This window comes from Trachypithecus francoisi, unplaced genomic scaffold, assembly GCF_009764315.1.
Source record: "Trachypithecus francoisi isolate TF-2019V2 unplaced genomic scaffold, Tfra_2.0 Lachesis_group5, whole genome shotgun sequence".
Taxonomy (NCBI): domain Eukaryota; kingdom Metazoa; phylum Chordata; class Mammalia; order Primates; family Cercopithecidae; genus Trachypithecus; species Trachypithecus francoisi.
In genome coordinates, this window is record NW_022681470.1 from 143,746,369 (window position 1) to 143,762,752 (window position 16,384).

General features: G+C 52.4%; 1 protein-coding gene across 12 annotated transcripts in view; it reads left to right on the plus strand.

Annotated features, from left to right (window-relative positions):
- Positions 1 to 16,384, plus strand: part of RANBP3 (RAN binding protein 3) — a 64,329-nt gene that overhangs the window by 34,402 nt on the left and 13,543 nt on the right. For 6 of the 12 annotated variants that reach the window (XM_033198312.1, XM_033198317.1, XM_033198322.1 and 3 more), the window contains 6 exons: positions 3,294 to 3,330; positions 3,422 to 3,508; positions 5,499 to 5,570; positions 11,417 to 11,482; positions 12,337 to 12,429; positions 13,672 to 13,799. In XM_033198312.1, coding sequence (XP_033054203.1) covers positions 3,294 to 3,330; positions 3,422 to 3,508; positions 5,499 to 5,570; positions 11,417 to 11,482; positions 12,337 to 12,429; positions 13,672 to 13,799 — 483 coding nt within the window. The remainder of the gene's footprint in view (positions 1 to 3,293; positions 3,331 to 3,421; positions 3,509 to 5,498; positions 5,571 to 11,416; positions 11,483 to 12,336; positions 12,430 to 13,671; positions 13,800 to 16,384) is intronic. The other 6 variants (XM_033198319.1, XM_033198315.1, XM_033198324.1 and 3 more) reach the window with 3 other exon arrangements.

A 16,384-nucleotide genomic window follows, 5' to 3' on the forward strand; every position in this document is an offset into this window, starting at 1 on the left:
TGGCAGCCCGGGTGGGCAGATGCTGCTTCTCTTTGTTTCTGTCACCTTTGCTAAGTATGAGGGTGAACAATAGCTGGAACCTGTACCCACCCCACAGATGTCACCCAAGAAGAGGGATGCCAAGGTGGTGACAGCTGAGCACTATCAGATGCAACCCCAGGCTCTGGCATCTCTAGAAAGGTTCCCAGTCCAGGTCCCTGGCCTCCTGGCTGCACCCAGGACTCACTCCACACCCCTGACTCCCTGTTCATGCCTGCCTTGAACTCTATTAAAGCCCTGCCCCCAGCGTAGCCTCAGGGTTTTACATCAGTTGGGAGTTTGGTCTCATCAGGTGTGGGTCACGAGCATTGTCATCATCTGCTCCCAGCGCCGGGCTGAGCACCTTACCTGCCCTGCCTGTCGCCTCATGCATCCCCGTTTTCCAGGTGAGGAGACCGAAGCCTGGCCGAGGTAAGGTTTCACCCCGAGAAAATGGTAGAGCCAGAATAAACTTGACAGTTCTTGCCTTCAAGAGGCAGCAGGGACTAAGCAGCCTCTGCGCCCCTCGTGCTCTTGTCCTGGCCAGAGTTGGTACTGACTCTAGGGCCAGGCTGCTTGGTGGCATTGCGTTTTGGACTCTGGTATTTTCACAATTGCCCCAGTGACTCATAGAACCCACTGTTGTGTTACAAGGATTTTGTGTTTCCCACGCACTTTGATGATGTCATCTTGTGGGGATAGTGATAATCAGCCCTCACTCGTACAGTCCCCTGAGACTATTTCCAAAGCCCTCTCAGAACACGGGCCTCAAGCAAGAAGCTCAGGCTTGCTTTTCCCACACAAACCCATGTTGTCAGCTCACATGGGAGGCGAAAGTCCAGGGTAGAGTTTTTTCTGACTGTCGTGAACGAACTATGTGACTTCAAGTCAGCGTTCTCTGGGTTCTCACTGCGACACGCTCCAGTCCTGGGCCTGTAAGCTAAGATGATATTTACATTTTTAAAGGATTATAAAAGCAAAAACAAAGAAGAATATATGACAGAGACCAAATGTGGCCCACAAAGCCAGCAGTACCGACAGTCTGGCCCTTTATGGGAAAATGCGCCACCCGGACTTGAGGAGGGTCTCCCTTGGCTCCTGTGCTCTTCGGTTTTATTTATTGCAGTTTGCTTTCCCAGGCCCCTCTGCAGTTTGCAAAGCACTTTCACATGCATCATCTCCCGTGAGCCCCAGCAGCTTGTCGAGGCAGGCGGGCCTCATTTGGCTAAACTTGACCTGAGGAGCATGTTTGAAAATAAGAAAATTGGTTCTTCTGCTTGCTCTTGTGGGGAGTATGCCAGGAGGAGCGGCACCCACTCATCGGTGTGCTTTTTGGCTGCTACATTCTGAGACAGGACATAAATGAGGGATTGTGTTGCGGGAGAAGATAAACACTACTCATTTTAAGTTTTGAGGTATTTTTTTTGTTTTGTTTTGTTTGAGATGAGATGTGTCCTTCAGGCTGGAGTGCAGTGGCATGGTCATAGCTCACTGCAGCCTCAGACCCCTGGGCTCAACTGACCCTCCTGCCTCAGCCTCTCAGGGAGCTGGGGCTACAAGCATTCACTGCCGTGCCCAACCAATTTTTGTGTGGTTGGGTTTTTTTTGGTTTGTTTTTTTGTTTGTTTGTTTGTTTTTTTGAGATGGAGTCTTGCTCTGTGGCCCAGGCTGGAGTGCAGTGGCACGATCTCAGCTCACTGCAAGCTCCGCCTCCCGGGTTCCTGCCATTGTCTTGCTTCAGCCTCCCAAGTAGCGGGGACTACAGGCGCCGCCACCATGCTCAGCTAATTTTTTGTATTTTTAGTAGAGACGGGGTGTCACCATGTTAGCCAGGATGGTCTCGATCTCCTGACCTCATGATCCGCCCTCCTTGGCCTCCCAAAGTGCTGGGATTACAGGCGTGAGCCACCGCGCCCGGCCTGGTTTTTTATAAAGACAGAGTCTTGCCATGTTTCCCAGGCTGGTCTCAAACTCCTGGGCTCAAGCGATTCTTCTGCCTCAGCCTCCCAAAGTGTGCTGGGATTACAGGCGTGAGCCACTGTGCCCAGCCCATTTTAAGTCTTTTTTTTTTTTTTGGAGACAGAGTCTCCCTGTGTGGCCCAGGCTGGAGTGCAATGGCATGATCTCAGCTCACTGCAATCTCTGCCTCCCCGGCTCAAGCCATTCTTGTGCCTCAGCCTATAACTGAGATTACAGGCATGCGCCACCACGCCCAGCTACTTTTTTGTGTGTTTTGAGTAGAGGCAGGGTTTCATCATGTTGGTCAGGCTGGTCATGAACCCATTTTAAGTCTTGGTTGCTAGTTGTTCACACTCTAAAGCTAAAGTTTGTGGAATAGGGAATTCTTCAGGTCCCTCCCCTCAACCTGTGACTGGCCTTTGTCTTTGATGGTTCTGTTCTTTTTTTTTTTTTTTTTTTTTTTTTTGAGACGGAGTCTCGCTCTGCCACCCAGGCTGGAGTGCAATGGCCAGATCTCAGCTCACTGCAAGCTCCGCCTCCCGGGTTTACGCTATTCTCCTGCCTCAGCCTCCCGAGTAGCTGGGACTACAGGCGCCCGCTACCTCGCCCGGCTAGGTTTTTTTTTGTATTCTTTTAGTAGAGACGAGGTTTCACCGTGTTAGCCAGGATGGTCTCGATCTCCTGACCTCGTGATCCGCCCGTCTTGGCCTCCCAAAGTGCTGGGATTACAGGCTTGAGCCACCGCGCCCGGCCGATGGTTCTGTTCTAAATGCTTCACAAGCAGGCTTTGGTCCAAAACATCCAAACTCTTGCTTGCTCTGGAAATAACGGCCCACCCTGAGACAAGGATGTGCACGGTAGAATGTTCCAGGGCTAGGAAGGGAAACCATTCCTATCCGGTGTGATGCGACCGTTTTACACAAGTCCGCTGCCTCAAGGATGGAGAGGGTCGCTTTTCAGCTCTTGGCAGGATGAACAGGGGCCAGATGAGGTTTGGCTGTGTTTGAATTTGGGGGTGGCGGGCCAGTTAGCGTAACCTGTGGAGAAACAAGAAACTGATTGGGGTGCTGCGGATACTTTCCCAGCCACTGAGAGGATTCCTTGGCATGTGTTTGTGAAGCTGGGTGCAGAGGTTCACCAGGGGGAATTTTTGAGCTTTGGGCTGAAATCCTGGCTCGTTCGGGTGCTGGGCTCTGGGAGTTACTGGGAGTTAGCTGCCCGCGGTGCATGTTGGGATATTTGTTATGGAGCCAAGAGTTGCTCGGTTGCCGTGAGGCCGATGCCCTCTGACCCCGGCTGTGTGCTCCTTGTTTCAGAGGTCAGCTGGCGGCTCCAGTCCTGAAGGCGGAGAAGGTAAGGAGCTCTCTAACACCTTTGACCATCTTCAGTTTTAAAAACAGAAGCAACCTGATTTTTCTCCTCCTCTTCTCATCATTTTCTGTAGATTCTGACAGAGAAGATGGAAATTACTGCCCTCCTGTCAAGCGAGAAAGAACGTCCTCTTTAACCCAGTTCCCACCCTCACAGTCAGGTAAAATATGCAAACTTAACCGAATAGTAAAAGCGTTTATGCTTACAAACCCGCCGTCCCCTCAGTGCTGCGCATCCGTCTGCTGTGTCCTTCCTGCCCAGCTCCGGTTAGAGTCGATCTGAGGCTCGGACTCGGTCAGGAGTGAGGTGAGAGCTTGCCCAGAGTGCAGCACCAGGGGTCCTCGTCTAGAATCAGTGACACTGACAGCATGGTGAGACTTGGTGGCCTGCGGAAGACTGGGAAGAGATCGTCCCTCTGAAATGGAGGAAAGGAGTTGACTGCTTAGAGCCCTGTTGGGGCCTCTGCCTGTTAATTACATCTCCTCTTTCCAAGGCTGGGCACAGACTGGGAGTTTAGGGGTGGGGTGTTCTCCTGACCCCTCAGCTGTATGCCCAGCACAGGCAGTCCAGTGCAGTAGCCCAGACATGCACATGCATGTATGTGCACACAAGCATGCACACACAGTAACCAGCAAGCCAGGAGGCCCCAGCAGAGGCCCGTGTGTGATGCTGTGAACTCCCAGAGGAGAGGAGCTTGTGGGGGCCTGGAAGGGTGGGCCAGGCTCAGACTGTGGAGTAGGGCAGGCTAAAGGGCTTGGAGGCCCTGGACGTGAGGCCTGGTCTGAGCACAGGCATGGAGGTCAGCCTGGGGACTCATGCAGGCTGGTACAGGAGAGAGGTTCCTGAGGCAGATAACGCCATCAGCACTACTTAATGTGACACTCAGAAAGCCTGGCCTCCAGCCATGGAGACGCCTGTGCAGATGTGAAGGTAAACGCCACCGCAGGGCTGTTCTCTCGTCCCTGTCTTGACTTCCCACTCTGACATTGTCTTGTGGCCTCTGTCTTGGCTGTCTGTAGCACCAACTTGGAGATACATGAGTGTTTAGACAGGTTCTCTGGTTACCCAACTGAAATCCATTCTTGGAAAGTTCATGTAAATCATTTTACAGTCCTGAACCTTCAGGATGTCAAGCTGTTTCTGTTTATAGAAGTCACGCATGCGTTACAGGAACACACAGTGTAGGAAGCCAGGCTCCTTCCCAAGTCACCCCTCCACACCCCTGCTCTCATGCCCCTTTCCCATCGTGTGGGTTTTGGACATGGCCGCGTCTTTTTGCAAGGCTGCATTAGGTTTTCCAGTGCTATTACCCTGTCGTCTGCTGACCGGATATTGTGGAACTGTCCAGATGGCTTGCAGTCGACATCCTTTATTTAATGATCTCTGTGCCCGTGGATAGGTGCTCTGTGGAATGAGGGAGCTCCACTCCCTGCTTGTTGATTTTATTCCTTCCCACTCACTGCCCACTGCTAGACCGTGCTTGCTGCATCGGAAACCAGCATCGAGAAGAAGTGTTTGGGCTGTGAATGTAGGCTAAAGAAGTGAGGGACCACTGTTCTCCCCTGGCCCACTTCAAATCACCTCCCGTCCAGCGCGGCAGCCCCCAAGAGACAACTCAGCTTTCCATCTTCAGGGCAACTGGAGGCGTGAGGGGCACCGATAATTTGAATAGTGTTGTCTTTGGTTCCATTCTGCGTAGAGTGAGTTCTTCCCCCACGAATTCCACTTCATTTGTGGAAACCTGTTGGCCGGCCCACACCCTGGGAAGCAGTTGCCCTGATGAAGGAAGATCTTAGGTAGGGGAGGGGACCCCATGGGCAATCCTCCATAGGTGAGAAGGAGTCAGGGTCTCCAATGTGGCCTGGAGCATCTGGCACCTCCCCTGCCGGCTGCCCCTGCAGGGGTGCAGGGACAACGAGGTGGCCCCAGTTGACCAGAGTTAACTGTAGTCATCAGACAGATGAAGGCCGTCGGGCTGGAGACCCTCGTAGTGCTATAAAGAGAGTTTTGGAGTTTGCTTTCTGGGGAAAGACTGCATGCCCTGTTCGCGTGCTGTCCCATCTCCTCCCGTGGGACATGAGGGTCCACCCCACCCATTCATGCTGTTTTTCCTCTTGTTCCCTCCCCCGCCTGCACCTCCTTGCCGACAGTTTCAAAAAACAATGTTTTTATGCCATCAAGCTTCTGCGAGCCATCTGCAGGCAATTCCGACTCAGACCCAGGTGAGCCCCCGCCCCTCTGCCTTCCCGCCCAGCCTGGGGGTTCTCCTGGGAGGAAAAGCAATTGGTGTTGGAAAATCAGATCTTCAGCGGGCATTTAAAGTCAGTCCTTTTTCAGCTGTTAAAATTTTCCCCCAACTCTTCAGCTTATAGTTTGGGGATCTGGCGTGAGATGAGGCTTCATAAGCCCTTATGTTTGTTTCTGCAGGCAGGGCCTGGTTGCATGGGGCCTTAAGTCCTCTAAAAACAACCTGTAAAGAAATGCATTACTCATTTTTCAAAATTGTATACAAGTAATGCATTCATAATTGGGGTTTTTTGTTTTTTTAAACGGAGTTTCACTCTTTTCGTCCAGGCTGGAGTGCAGTAGCGCGATCTCAGCTCACTGCAACCTCCACTTCCCGGGTTCAAGTGATTCTCCTACCTCAGCCTCCTGAGTAGCTGGGATTACAGGCGCACACCACAACGCCAGAGTAATTTTGTATTTTTTAGTAGAGATGGGGTTTCACCTGTTGGCCAGGCTGGTCTTGAACTCCTGACATCAGGTGATACACCCGCCTTGGCCTCCCAAAGTGCTGGAATTACAGGCATGAACCACCGCACCTGGCCCATAATTGTTTTTTCTTTAAAGTAAATCAGAAATATTTCAAGTAAAAAGAATCCCTGCCCCTTCCCCATTCGCCTGTGAAGTTGGTGAATTTCCAGACCCCTTTTCAGTGTATTAAATTCTCACATTAATATTGCTTAGATCTACTTAGATAAATATGTTTAATCACAGCTTCAAAACTTTTTTGTGTGTTTTGGAGATGGAGTTTCGCTCTTGTCCCCCAGGCTGGAGTGCAGTGGGACGATCTCGGCTCACTGCAACCTCCGCCTCCTGAGTTCAAGCAATTCTCCTGCCTCAGCCTCCCAAGTAGCTGGGATTACAGGCATGTGCCACCATGCCCAGCTAATTTTTGTATTTTTAGTAGAGACGGGGGTTTCACCATGTTAACCAGGCTGGTCTCGAACTCCTGACCTTGAGGTGAACTGCTCGCCTCAGCCTCCCAAAGTGCTAAGATTACAGGCGTGAGCCACCACATCCGGCCCCCAGCTTTAAAATGTTAAGGACAGCCGCTCCCCCTTTCTGAAGAACATGGAGCCTGCCTTTTGGTCTTTCACTGGAGAACCAACTCCAAGGTTTCCTGAAAGCTTCTCCCACGTGGCTGAAATTCCTCATAAAAGATTTAACGAGCAAGTTTAACAACCTGAATTCTGTAACCCAACCTACCTTATATAAATTCATTGCCGACTTCAAAAGCATTGTGAGATAAGTTAGCCGCTGGCACGATGTCCATGTCAAGGGAAGAGGTGGGTTTTTATAACTCTGAGCATTGAGTTGATGGCCCCGTTTCAAAGAGTCATTTTGACTCTAAAAGCAAACTGTTTTGAGCCAACCGCCTGTTCTCGTCCTGCAGAGGGGTTTTGGTGTTTCAAGGTTCTCAAGAAGGGCAAAATGTTGGTTATTCCTGGGGTGTCACTTAGCAGGTGGTGGTCTAGACGGGAGTCTGCCGTGGTGAGGCAGGTTCTGCTTTAGGTGATCAGTTTCTAAAGCTGTGTGTCTGGTCCCATGTGTGCTGCTGAGCTCTGTTACAAATCTCATGATCACTGCTGAGGTCTGTGAGCAACGGCCTCCCTCCTGGCTGTCTGCCCACAGACCTTTTCCCTCCAGTCTCAGGAGCAGGGCAGCTGTTTCGCAGGCCCGTCCCGACACCGCATGGTTTAAAGCCCGAGCGCCCTCACGCATGAAAAGCCGGTCATATTAGCCTCACATCAGTTCTGCAAAGCCAACTTCACATCCTTGTCTGCCTGCCTTCTGTTTTTTAGCTTTAATTTTGAAAAGCTTTAACACAGAAGAATTTATCTGTCCCTTTTATCTGGAGACCCCATTTAGCTTTCTCCAGTCGGCTCCATGAGTCCATTAGGAAAAAGGACTCAGACCCTGGTCCTACCTCACATACCTCCACTTTCATCAGGAATGGGTCTTCAGGCTTCCCTTGACTTTCATGACCTCAAGGATTACAGGTCAGCTGTTGGGTCTCTCAGTTGGGGCCTGTCCAGTGTGTCCTGGTGGTGAGACCCAGGTGTGGCGTCTTGGATGAGAACGTCACAGAAGCCATGCACAGTACTCATTTGTCCCCTTACCAGCACGGAGTAGCTGTGACCTCGATCAGGGTGCTGTCTGCCAGGTTTTGCCACTGTGAAGTTACTTTCCCCTTTGTGCTGGATGGTTTCTGAGAGACACTTTAGACTCCGGGACTGTGTGTACCTCGTCGCACTCGTGCCCTCCAGTGCTGGCTCCCAGTGATGTTTACAAAGTGATGTTTCCTGCTGACAACTGCCCCATGGGATTCTCTTCCTTTTTTTTTTTTTTCTTTTTGAGACAGAATCTCGCTCTGTTGCCCAGGCTGGAGGGCAGTAGCACAATCTCGGCTCACTGCACCCTCTGCCTCCCAAGTTCAAGCGATTCTCGTGACCCACCCTCTCAAGTAGCTGGGAATCCCACCACCCGTGGGATTCTGTGAGCACCATCCCTGCTGCGTTGATTAGTGGTGTTCCCTGGAAGGAGGAGCTTGCCTTCTCCCCACGTGTTTGTTGATTGATTGTGTCAACATGGACAGATGAGCTTCTCTTGGCATCAGTGGGTGACCGTCTGTGGTTACTGGTTTTTATTGAATGGCCAGTGGAAGCCCTGTCAGGCAGGTCCCCATTGTTCTTTTGAGCACTTACCTTACTTTGTCGCAACAGGAGCCTCCGGCTCATCTTTTCTCATCCCAGTCCTGGAATCTGCATTTCTCAGAGGCACGCTGGTTCTTCATGGAGCATGGTCTTTAGAAACCGAGGTCTGAGTGCTTGGTGCGGCACTACAATCTCACTGCCTCAGATGTAGCCCTGCTTCTGGCCCTCTGCAGACAGAGCTAGGGACACACACATCTTTGTCCACATGATCTGTCACTCTGTCTACCTGCCGGCATGTGGAGATGACACCAGGGGCACGTGGGTGCCTCCCTTGGTATATTCTGCCCCTCTTCCAGCACTAAGAAACCAGTGCCCTCTGTCCTCCATGCATCAGGCATCACCCCCTGCCCACCGCATGGCTGAGCCTCCTCCCCACTCTGCACCAGCGCCATCCATGCACAGACCATGCACACTCCAGCCAGGCTGCCTTCTCAGCATTTGATGGACACAGTCTCATTCCCATCCGTTCCCTGATTAAATTGGGACTCCCTGGGGGGTAAGCATGGCTTCCCGCAGACATCACTTGGGGCTCTCTGAGGCAGGCGAAAAGCACCCTCAGACAGGAGCCTGCTGGCTTCCCAGGAGGGCAAAGGCTGCCAGCGGGAGGGGTCCTCTTCCTCTCTGGAGTGATGCACGTCCCTCAGAGACTGGCGCAGCATTCTCTAGAGCCCGCACCCCTTGGATATGTGGCGGGCATCAGGTTCTGGCCATGATTCAGCAACTTGTGTTGCGACCTGTGTTGCGGAAGAAAGTTTCCGGAAGGAGAAGAGACCACCCTTGTTTTCATGGAGCAGGGCCTGTGACAGGGACCTCCAGAGTTTGGCTGCCCCTGGAGTGCGCCTTGTCTGCCTGCGGCTCTGGAGAGGGCCAGCCTCTGGGTCCAGCACTAGTGGCAGGTCGGCAGGGATTATCCAAGTCTCCCGCTTTGCCTGGCAGCTTGGGCCAGCTCCCAGGCTCCCCTCGGTGTTAGCGCCAGCTCTGCACGGAGCAGAGTGTGGAAGGGCAGTAGTCAGTCTGTGGCCAAAACATCAGCGTCGAGAGCCAGCTTGAAGAGCTTGCTAAAAATTATCTAAATTGTGAATTTGACCTTTTAAAAACGTATCTAAATTGCTAGCCTTCTCCTGCATAGCTCCGTGCTTTGGAAATGTAATTGAGTGTTTCCTTCGGAAAAGGAACATCTGGTGGCTCACCCCCGCATCCTGCTCTGATCTGGCTCTCCTGAGTTTGTTTTTTATGACCAGTCTATTACGGGAGAGGCACCAGGTCTGCTAACACAGACTGCCAGAAGCCCCTGGGTCTCAACTCCTTCATACAACTATTACAGTAAGAAAGGTTACTTGCTGCTATCCTCTTGCTGCCTGGGCACAGCGGCGCCTCCGGGGCACAGCGGGAGAGGAGTCTTCCTTGGCCTGCTAAATCTTGATTTGATTTTGGGTCTGAAAATGTGGGCTGACAAGGCGTTTCGGGTTTTGTCATCATCGTTTTAGTGTACAATTGAGTACATTCACAGAGTTGTGCGACCATCGTGATTCATTTTAGAACATTTCCATCCCAAAAAGAAACCTCATCCCCATTAGTCACAGCAGGCCCCCAGCTCCCTCCCTGAGCCCTGGTAACCGCTCAGCTCCTTTCTACCTAGTTGGACATTTCACAGAATTGGAATCAGATAGCATACCACCTTTGGGGGTGTCTTTCCATTGATTTACACCTTTAATTTCTTCCAACAATGTTTTTGTTTTGTTTGAGACAAGGTCTTGCTCTGTCACCCAGGCTGGAGTGCAGTGGTACAGTGGTAGCTCACTGCAGGCTCAAGTGATCTTCCCACCTCAGCCTCCTGAGTAGCTGGGACTACAGGCATGTACCACCATGCCTAGCTAAGTTTTTAATTTTTTGTAGAGTTAGGGTCTTGCTATGTTGCCCAGGCTGATCTCAAACTGTTGGGCTCATGCAGTCCTCCTGCCTCAGCCTCCCAAAGCTCTGGGATTACAGGCGTGAGCCACTGCACCCGGCTCCAACATTGTTTTATAGTTTTATTTTGTGAAGTGTATTCCCAAGTGTTTTCTTTCTTTTGGTGTTATTGTAAATGGAATTATTTTCTTAATTTTGCTTTTGGGTCATTCACTGCTAGTGTTAGAAGCACAATTGATTTTTGTATATTGATCTTGTGTCCTGTAGCTTGACGAGGGGTGAAGCTTAGCCTGAACGCAGGGCCACCTCCAGGAGCCATAATACCACAGCCTTGCCCAGGAATAGGCTTGCCTGCCTGAGTCAAAGGCCTCTTATGAGGCCTTCCTGGTGTGGATCAGATTCGACCACCATCCCTACTCCCTGTATGGGCACAGTTGCCAAGACACGCAGATGAAGCGGTCCATGTGGACAGATGGCTGGGCGAGGCTGGGCTCTTGAGCCATCCCAGGAGCCCCTGAGCATTCGCCTTTCCCTCTGGCTTTGTGAATTTGTCAGCCCAAACTCCAGCCTGGGGGGAGCTGGCCTCCTCCACGTGGCCAGGAGTGCTCCCTCACTGAGACAGGAAGCTCGGCAGGCACATCTGGAAAGGGGAGGCAGGCGCACTGTCTGCCACCTTTGACCTTTTCACCATAAAAACCTGTCTCACTTCCCAGACATCTGTAGTGGTGCCAAGGTTCTTCCTGGCCACAGATGCTTGCTCTGACGGACAAACCTTCTAGGAAAGGGAAGCAGGGCCTGGGCGCCTGTGTTCTGTGGCTCCCTGACATTCTCCAGGGCCAGGTGCAGGGCCCCTGAGCAGCTCAGCTCCTGAGCCCGCAGCAGGTCTCAGGCCGCTGGGAAGGCAGCTGATGCCCTGCCTGTCCCCGTGATCAGCAGCTGGCCCAAGAGCGGTCGTTCCTCCTGCCCTTGCCTCTCCCTCCTCCAGGTGCCTTCTAGGCCTGCTGATCGGACGGGACTTCTGTTGTAATTTGGAAATGTTCTCCCTGGTTCTCCAGGCCCGAGGTCACTGAGGCCAAGACCATAGTCCCGTCCTGCCCTTGCCCCCCAGGCCCAGCCCCTGTCCAGGCAGGCCTGCTATTGATCTTTTTGTCTTGTGCTTTTAGAGGAAAGGAGCAGTGGCTTCCGGTTGAAGCCGCCAACGCTGATCCACGGCCAAGCCCCCAGCGCAGGTAGGTCACCCACCTCCCTGGGGCGGGGGGTGGCTTTCTGACGTTTTTCAGACCTCTGCTTGGCCAGACCAGGATAGCACAGGCTCAGCCTGATTTCTAGAAAGTTCACTTGTAACCTGACCCATGAGCCCTGGAAAGTTCCTTTAAAGAGAGCCAGCAGGGAGGTTGGGCTTTGTGTGCTCAGAAAAGTGGGCGGTGGTTTGGTTGCACAGGAGCATGCTAGGCTTGGGGTACATCGGGCAGGCTCCGTGCCCAGCAGTAGCGCACTTGGTTCAGCCTGTCTGTCCTGCGTGTTCTGGCCCCCACATACCACAGTGTTCACCCCAGTTAGCAGGGTGGCTGTATTCCAGCGGCGCGCTGCTGGGGAGCCGGCTGCTAGTGAGGCTGCCAGGGATGCTGCACAGGGCAGGGCATGTGCAGGGGTCCTTGCCCTGTCTGCCTTTGGCAGAGGGATTTCTTCAGCATGGCTGTTTTGAAAAACAGGTGCAAAACGTGCCTGTACCTGACCCCACATCGAGTCCTCGGCCTCCGGGTAGCTGCCTGTGAATTCACTGCTCTCCCCTTAGTCTCCACTTGACTGTTGAGTCCAGCTCACAGAGAACAGCTGTCCCTCAACGCCCCACCACGCTGCCATGCTAACTAGATTAATTCACAGACATCGGTTACTGGGAATTTCACTTAATCATATATAAAAATGCCAAATCTGTCCAGTTGTTAAAAAAAGACCTCAAGTTTTTAAAAAAATGCTTCCCTGCAAAGTCTAGCCCGCAAGGGGCATGGAATGGGTTGTCTCTGAAGCGCCAGGGGGCAGGCAGGGGTCCACGGGCACTGGGAAGGCCACCTTCTGTTCCCAGGTCTGCCAAGCCAGAAGCCCAAGGAGCAGCAGCGGAGCGTGCTTCGCCCGGCAGTGTTACAGGCTCCGCAGCCAAAGGCACTGTCCCAGACCGGTAAGAAACGGCAGCCCTGGCGCCCAGGCCCAGATGGCAGGGTAGAGCGTTCCTGAAGTCGCACCCGGGACAGCAGTGTTGTGACAGAGGTGACTGCTGAATGCACCAGAAATACAGAGAGATCAGGGAAGATGATCCTTTAAATCACCCCCAACCCCAAGCCTCCCGAGCCCTAGCAACGGAGGAGTGACAGGCGGTTCCACAGCTTCCTCACAGCTCTCGGCCGAGTGTGACTGTGTGGGTGAAACCTGCTTTGTTCATTCACAGTCTTCATAAAAGCAGGCCGGCTCCTGGGAATGAGATTTATCCCTGTGTGTTTACAGACAGAATTGCAGCCTCAGTTTTCACAGGTTATCTTTAAAAACTTGGGCCGGGCGCGGTGGCTCAAGCCTGTAATCCCAGCACTTTGGGAGGCCGAGACGGGCGGATCACGAGGTCAGGAGATCGAGACCATCCTGGCGAACACGGTGAAACCCCGTCTCTACTAAAAATACAAAAAAAAAAAACTAGCCGGGCGAGGCGGCGGGCGCCTGTAGTCCCAGCTACGTGGGAGGCTGAGGCAGGAGAATGGCAGGAACCCGGGAGGCGGAGCTTGCAGTGAGCTGAGATCCGGCCACTGCACTCTAGCCTGGGCGACAGAGCGAGACTCCGCCTCAAAAAAAAAATAAAAATAAAAAAATAAAAAAAATAAAAACTTGAAAGGTCATTTTTTTTAAATTTTGTATTTTATATATATATATAGATGGGGTCTTGCTCTGTCACCCAGACTGGAGTGCATTGGTGCAGTCATAGCTCACTGCAGCCTCGAACTCCTGGGCTCAAGCGATCCTCCCACCTCAGCCTCCCAAGTAGCTGGGACCACAAGTGTGCACCACCGCACCCAGCTAATTTGTTTTATTTTATTTTAGAAACGGGGACTTGCTCTTTTGCCCAGGCTGGTCTCAAACTCCTGGTCCCAAGCAGTCTTCCCGCTTCAGCCTCCCAAAACACTGGGACCACAGGCATGAGTCACTGTGCTCGGCAGGTTTCTCTTTTTTGTTTGTTTCTCTTGTTTTTTTTTTAATCCAAGAATTTTGACTCTTTGTAGAGATACCAGGTCCTTCCTTAAAAAGGAGACATGTGCTGTGGGCTTTACCATGGGAGGGGCCCTAGACTAGACGTGGCCCAGCCCCTCAGCTACGTGAGTGGGGGTGGGAGGGCTGCCAAGCACCCGTGATTCCCCACTCTCCTTCCCTCCCACAGTCCCCAGCAGTGGCACCAACGGGGTCAGCCTCCCAGCAGACTGCACGGGGGCAGTGCCAGCAGCATCCCCTGACACTGTTGCACGGAGAAGTCCTTCTGAAGCTGCCGATGAGGTGTGTGCACTTGAGGTCAGTGGGTCCTGGGGCAGGGAAGTGCTGCGTGCTGGGCCCCTTGGGAGCGGGAGGGCAGCCTTCCCAGCACGCTGTGGAGTCCATGCGCTGTCACCTGTTCGTAGCAGTTTCCACATGGGCCTATTGTAAGGCTCTCTGGATTTGCTCAGTAGGCTCTGTGAATAACAGTACCTGACAAACCAAATAACTAGATTCCCAAGGTGGTCTTGCTGAGTCACTCTGAAGAAGTGTCTCCCAAGCAAATTCTGCTGGAAGGGCCTGTTGCCCGAGGCTGACCACCACGTGTCTCAAGGGAGTGATCCTTGAGGGAGGACCTGAACCACTGCACTCCAGGGAGTCACTAGGGCCTGAGGAACGGCTGTCGCTGTTGGGTGTTTTGCAACATTTAACGTGAGGAATGTCTCCCCTCTCTTCGTCCACACCCACACCATCCTCAGAGACTCCTATCTGTGTGGTTCCAGTTGAAAAATTTGCCTTGGAAGTCATCTCAGAAATAGTTCGTTTAGGCCGGGCATGGTAGATCACACCTGCAATCTCGGCACTTTGGGAAGCCAAGGCAGGTGAATTGCTGGAGGCCAGGAGTTCAAAACCACGCTGGGCAACATAGCAAGACTCTGTCTCTACAAAAAATATGCAGATTAGCCAAGCATGGTAGCATGCACCTGTAGTTCCAGCTACTCAGGATGCTGAGGCTGGATGATTGCTCGAACCCAGGAAGGGGAGGCTGCAGTGAGCCGAGGTCGCGCCACTGCATTCCAGCCTGGGCGACAGAGCCAGACCCTGCCTTAAAAAAAAAAAAGAAATCGTTCTGTTTAAGCGGGGATATGGATTGGATTATATGGGCCAAAAGCTGTGTTTCACAGCCACCGTGAAATAAGGGATGTTGATGAAGAGCCTCGTTGGAAGTTGGCATAGATGGGTTTAAAGTCAGAGTTGGGGTAACACCACGTGATATCTTCCGTGTAAAAGCCAGATTGGATCTTTGTGTTTATTTTCCGCTCTGTGTCCATGGCCTGCGGTTTTATACCTCCCATCCCCAGTAGATGCTGTGGCTCAAAGGGTGAAAATAGCTGTCCACAGTTAAATTTTAAAACATCCCCACGCCCTTTTTCAAACGAGTTTGCTGAATTGGAAATAGGGATCACTTCCACTGCATACTGCGGCTTGGAAACTTTGACTGCTGAGGTCTGAGCAGATCAGATGTATGGTTCTGAGTTGGAGAAGGACTTAGAAGTGACGCAGCCCATCCCACCCTCTCCCAATGTCTCTGATTGTCCCTGACGGTGAGCACACAGGCTGACCTGGCCACACCCGCTACCAAGAGCTTGCCCCTCGCTGGAGAGGCCTTGCTCTGTCCCATCCCAGGGGACATAGTCCCTCTTCCTGCCCCTCCTCAGCAGTGATACACAGCTTGTTCCCAAATCATTGAGCTCAGAAGTTGTGATGTGCCATCTTTCCTCCAGCAGGCTGGCCAGCCCCAGTAGCTAATGTTGATCCTTGGACCCCATGGTCCACTCGCTGCCATTCCCAGCTCCTGCGTCTGGTTCCAAAGCCACTGCTCCATGTGGATCTGGGGTGGAGCCACACAGCCACACCCACACTGCCCTCTGACCACACCCAGTGCTGTTGAGATTCCCCAGGCTCGCCATGTGTATCTTTCTCTGGCCCTGCAGCAGGAGCCTGAGCCTTTCCACGCCACCCACAAACATGATACACACTGCTCATCAGGAACGTGAGCTAAGTGAGGCATCTCCTCTAAGGAGGGCTTACATGTTGGGGCAACCCGTGGGAGAACTTCTGGTACTGTCTTTGGGAAAGTGGGAAAGAGGCTTCCCCTCCCGCCCCCCACACACAGAGTGTAAGACTGGTTACAGGCCTCGGGATTCACTTATCAGTTTAAGCAAATCCTCTAAGCAGGCCCCGCCAGGTCATAGCCATACGCTGTGGTCAGAAACATTTTGCTGTTTGCCTGCCCCATCTCAGGTGACTCTGTGGGTTCCGCCCACCCGGGATTAGCACCAGTCAGTGTGAGCAGGGGGCGCACAGCACACAAAGCCAAGAGCCAGGGAGTGTTTCTGCCAGAAGTGCATCCCCCCACGGTCTGCAGGCAGCCCCAGTGGGGCTGGGGATTAGCCCATCCTCTGAGGACTTCCAGGTCGCTAAACACAGTGTGTGTTTTAATTTTTAAAAGCCACGTTCACTCTTGCACAGGCACAAGGATGCAGCATGAAGTCAGCAATAGCAGAATTTCTAGGGAGCACAGTAGAGAAACATTTAAACTCTTCACTTTCTTCACAGTTGGACCAGAAAGTGCCCTCAGTGCTGTGATCCGCTGATTCTGGGCCTGGCACTGTGACTCCAGGCTTCCCTGCCCGCTGGACACACTGAGGCAGTCAGAAGCTGCCTGCAGCCTTTCTCACCTCCGAGTTCATGGTTGTCAGGTCCCTTCACAACATCTCCCAGGAAAACGCTCCCTGCCTCATGTTCATGTCCACTGTACACATTCCCAGAGACCTACCAAAAGCCTTTTAAAATTTCTTTTCAAATTCTACAACACCTTTTTTATCATGTAGTATAAGAAA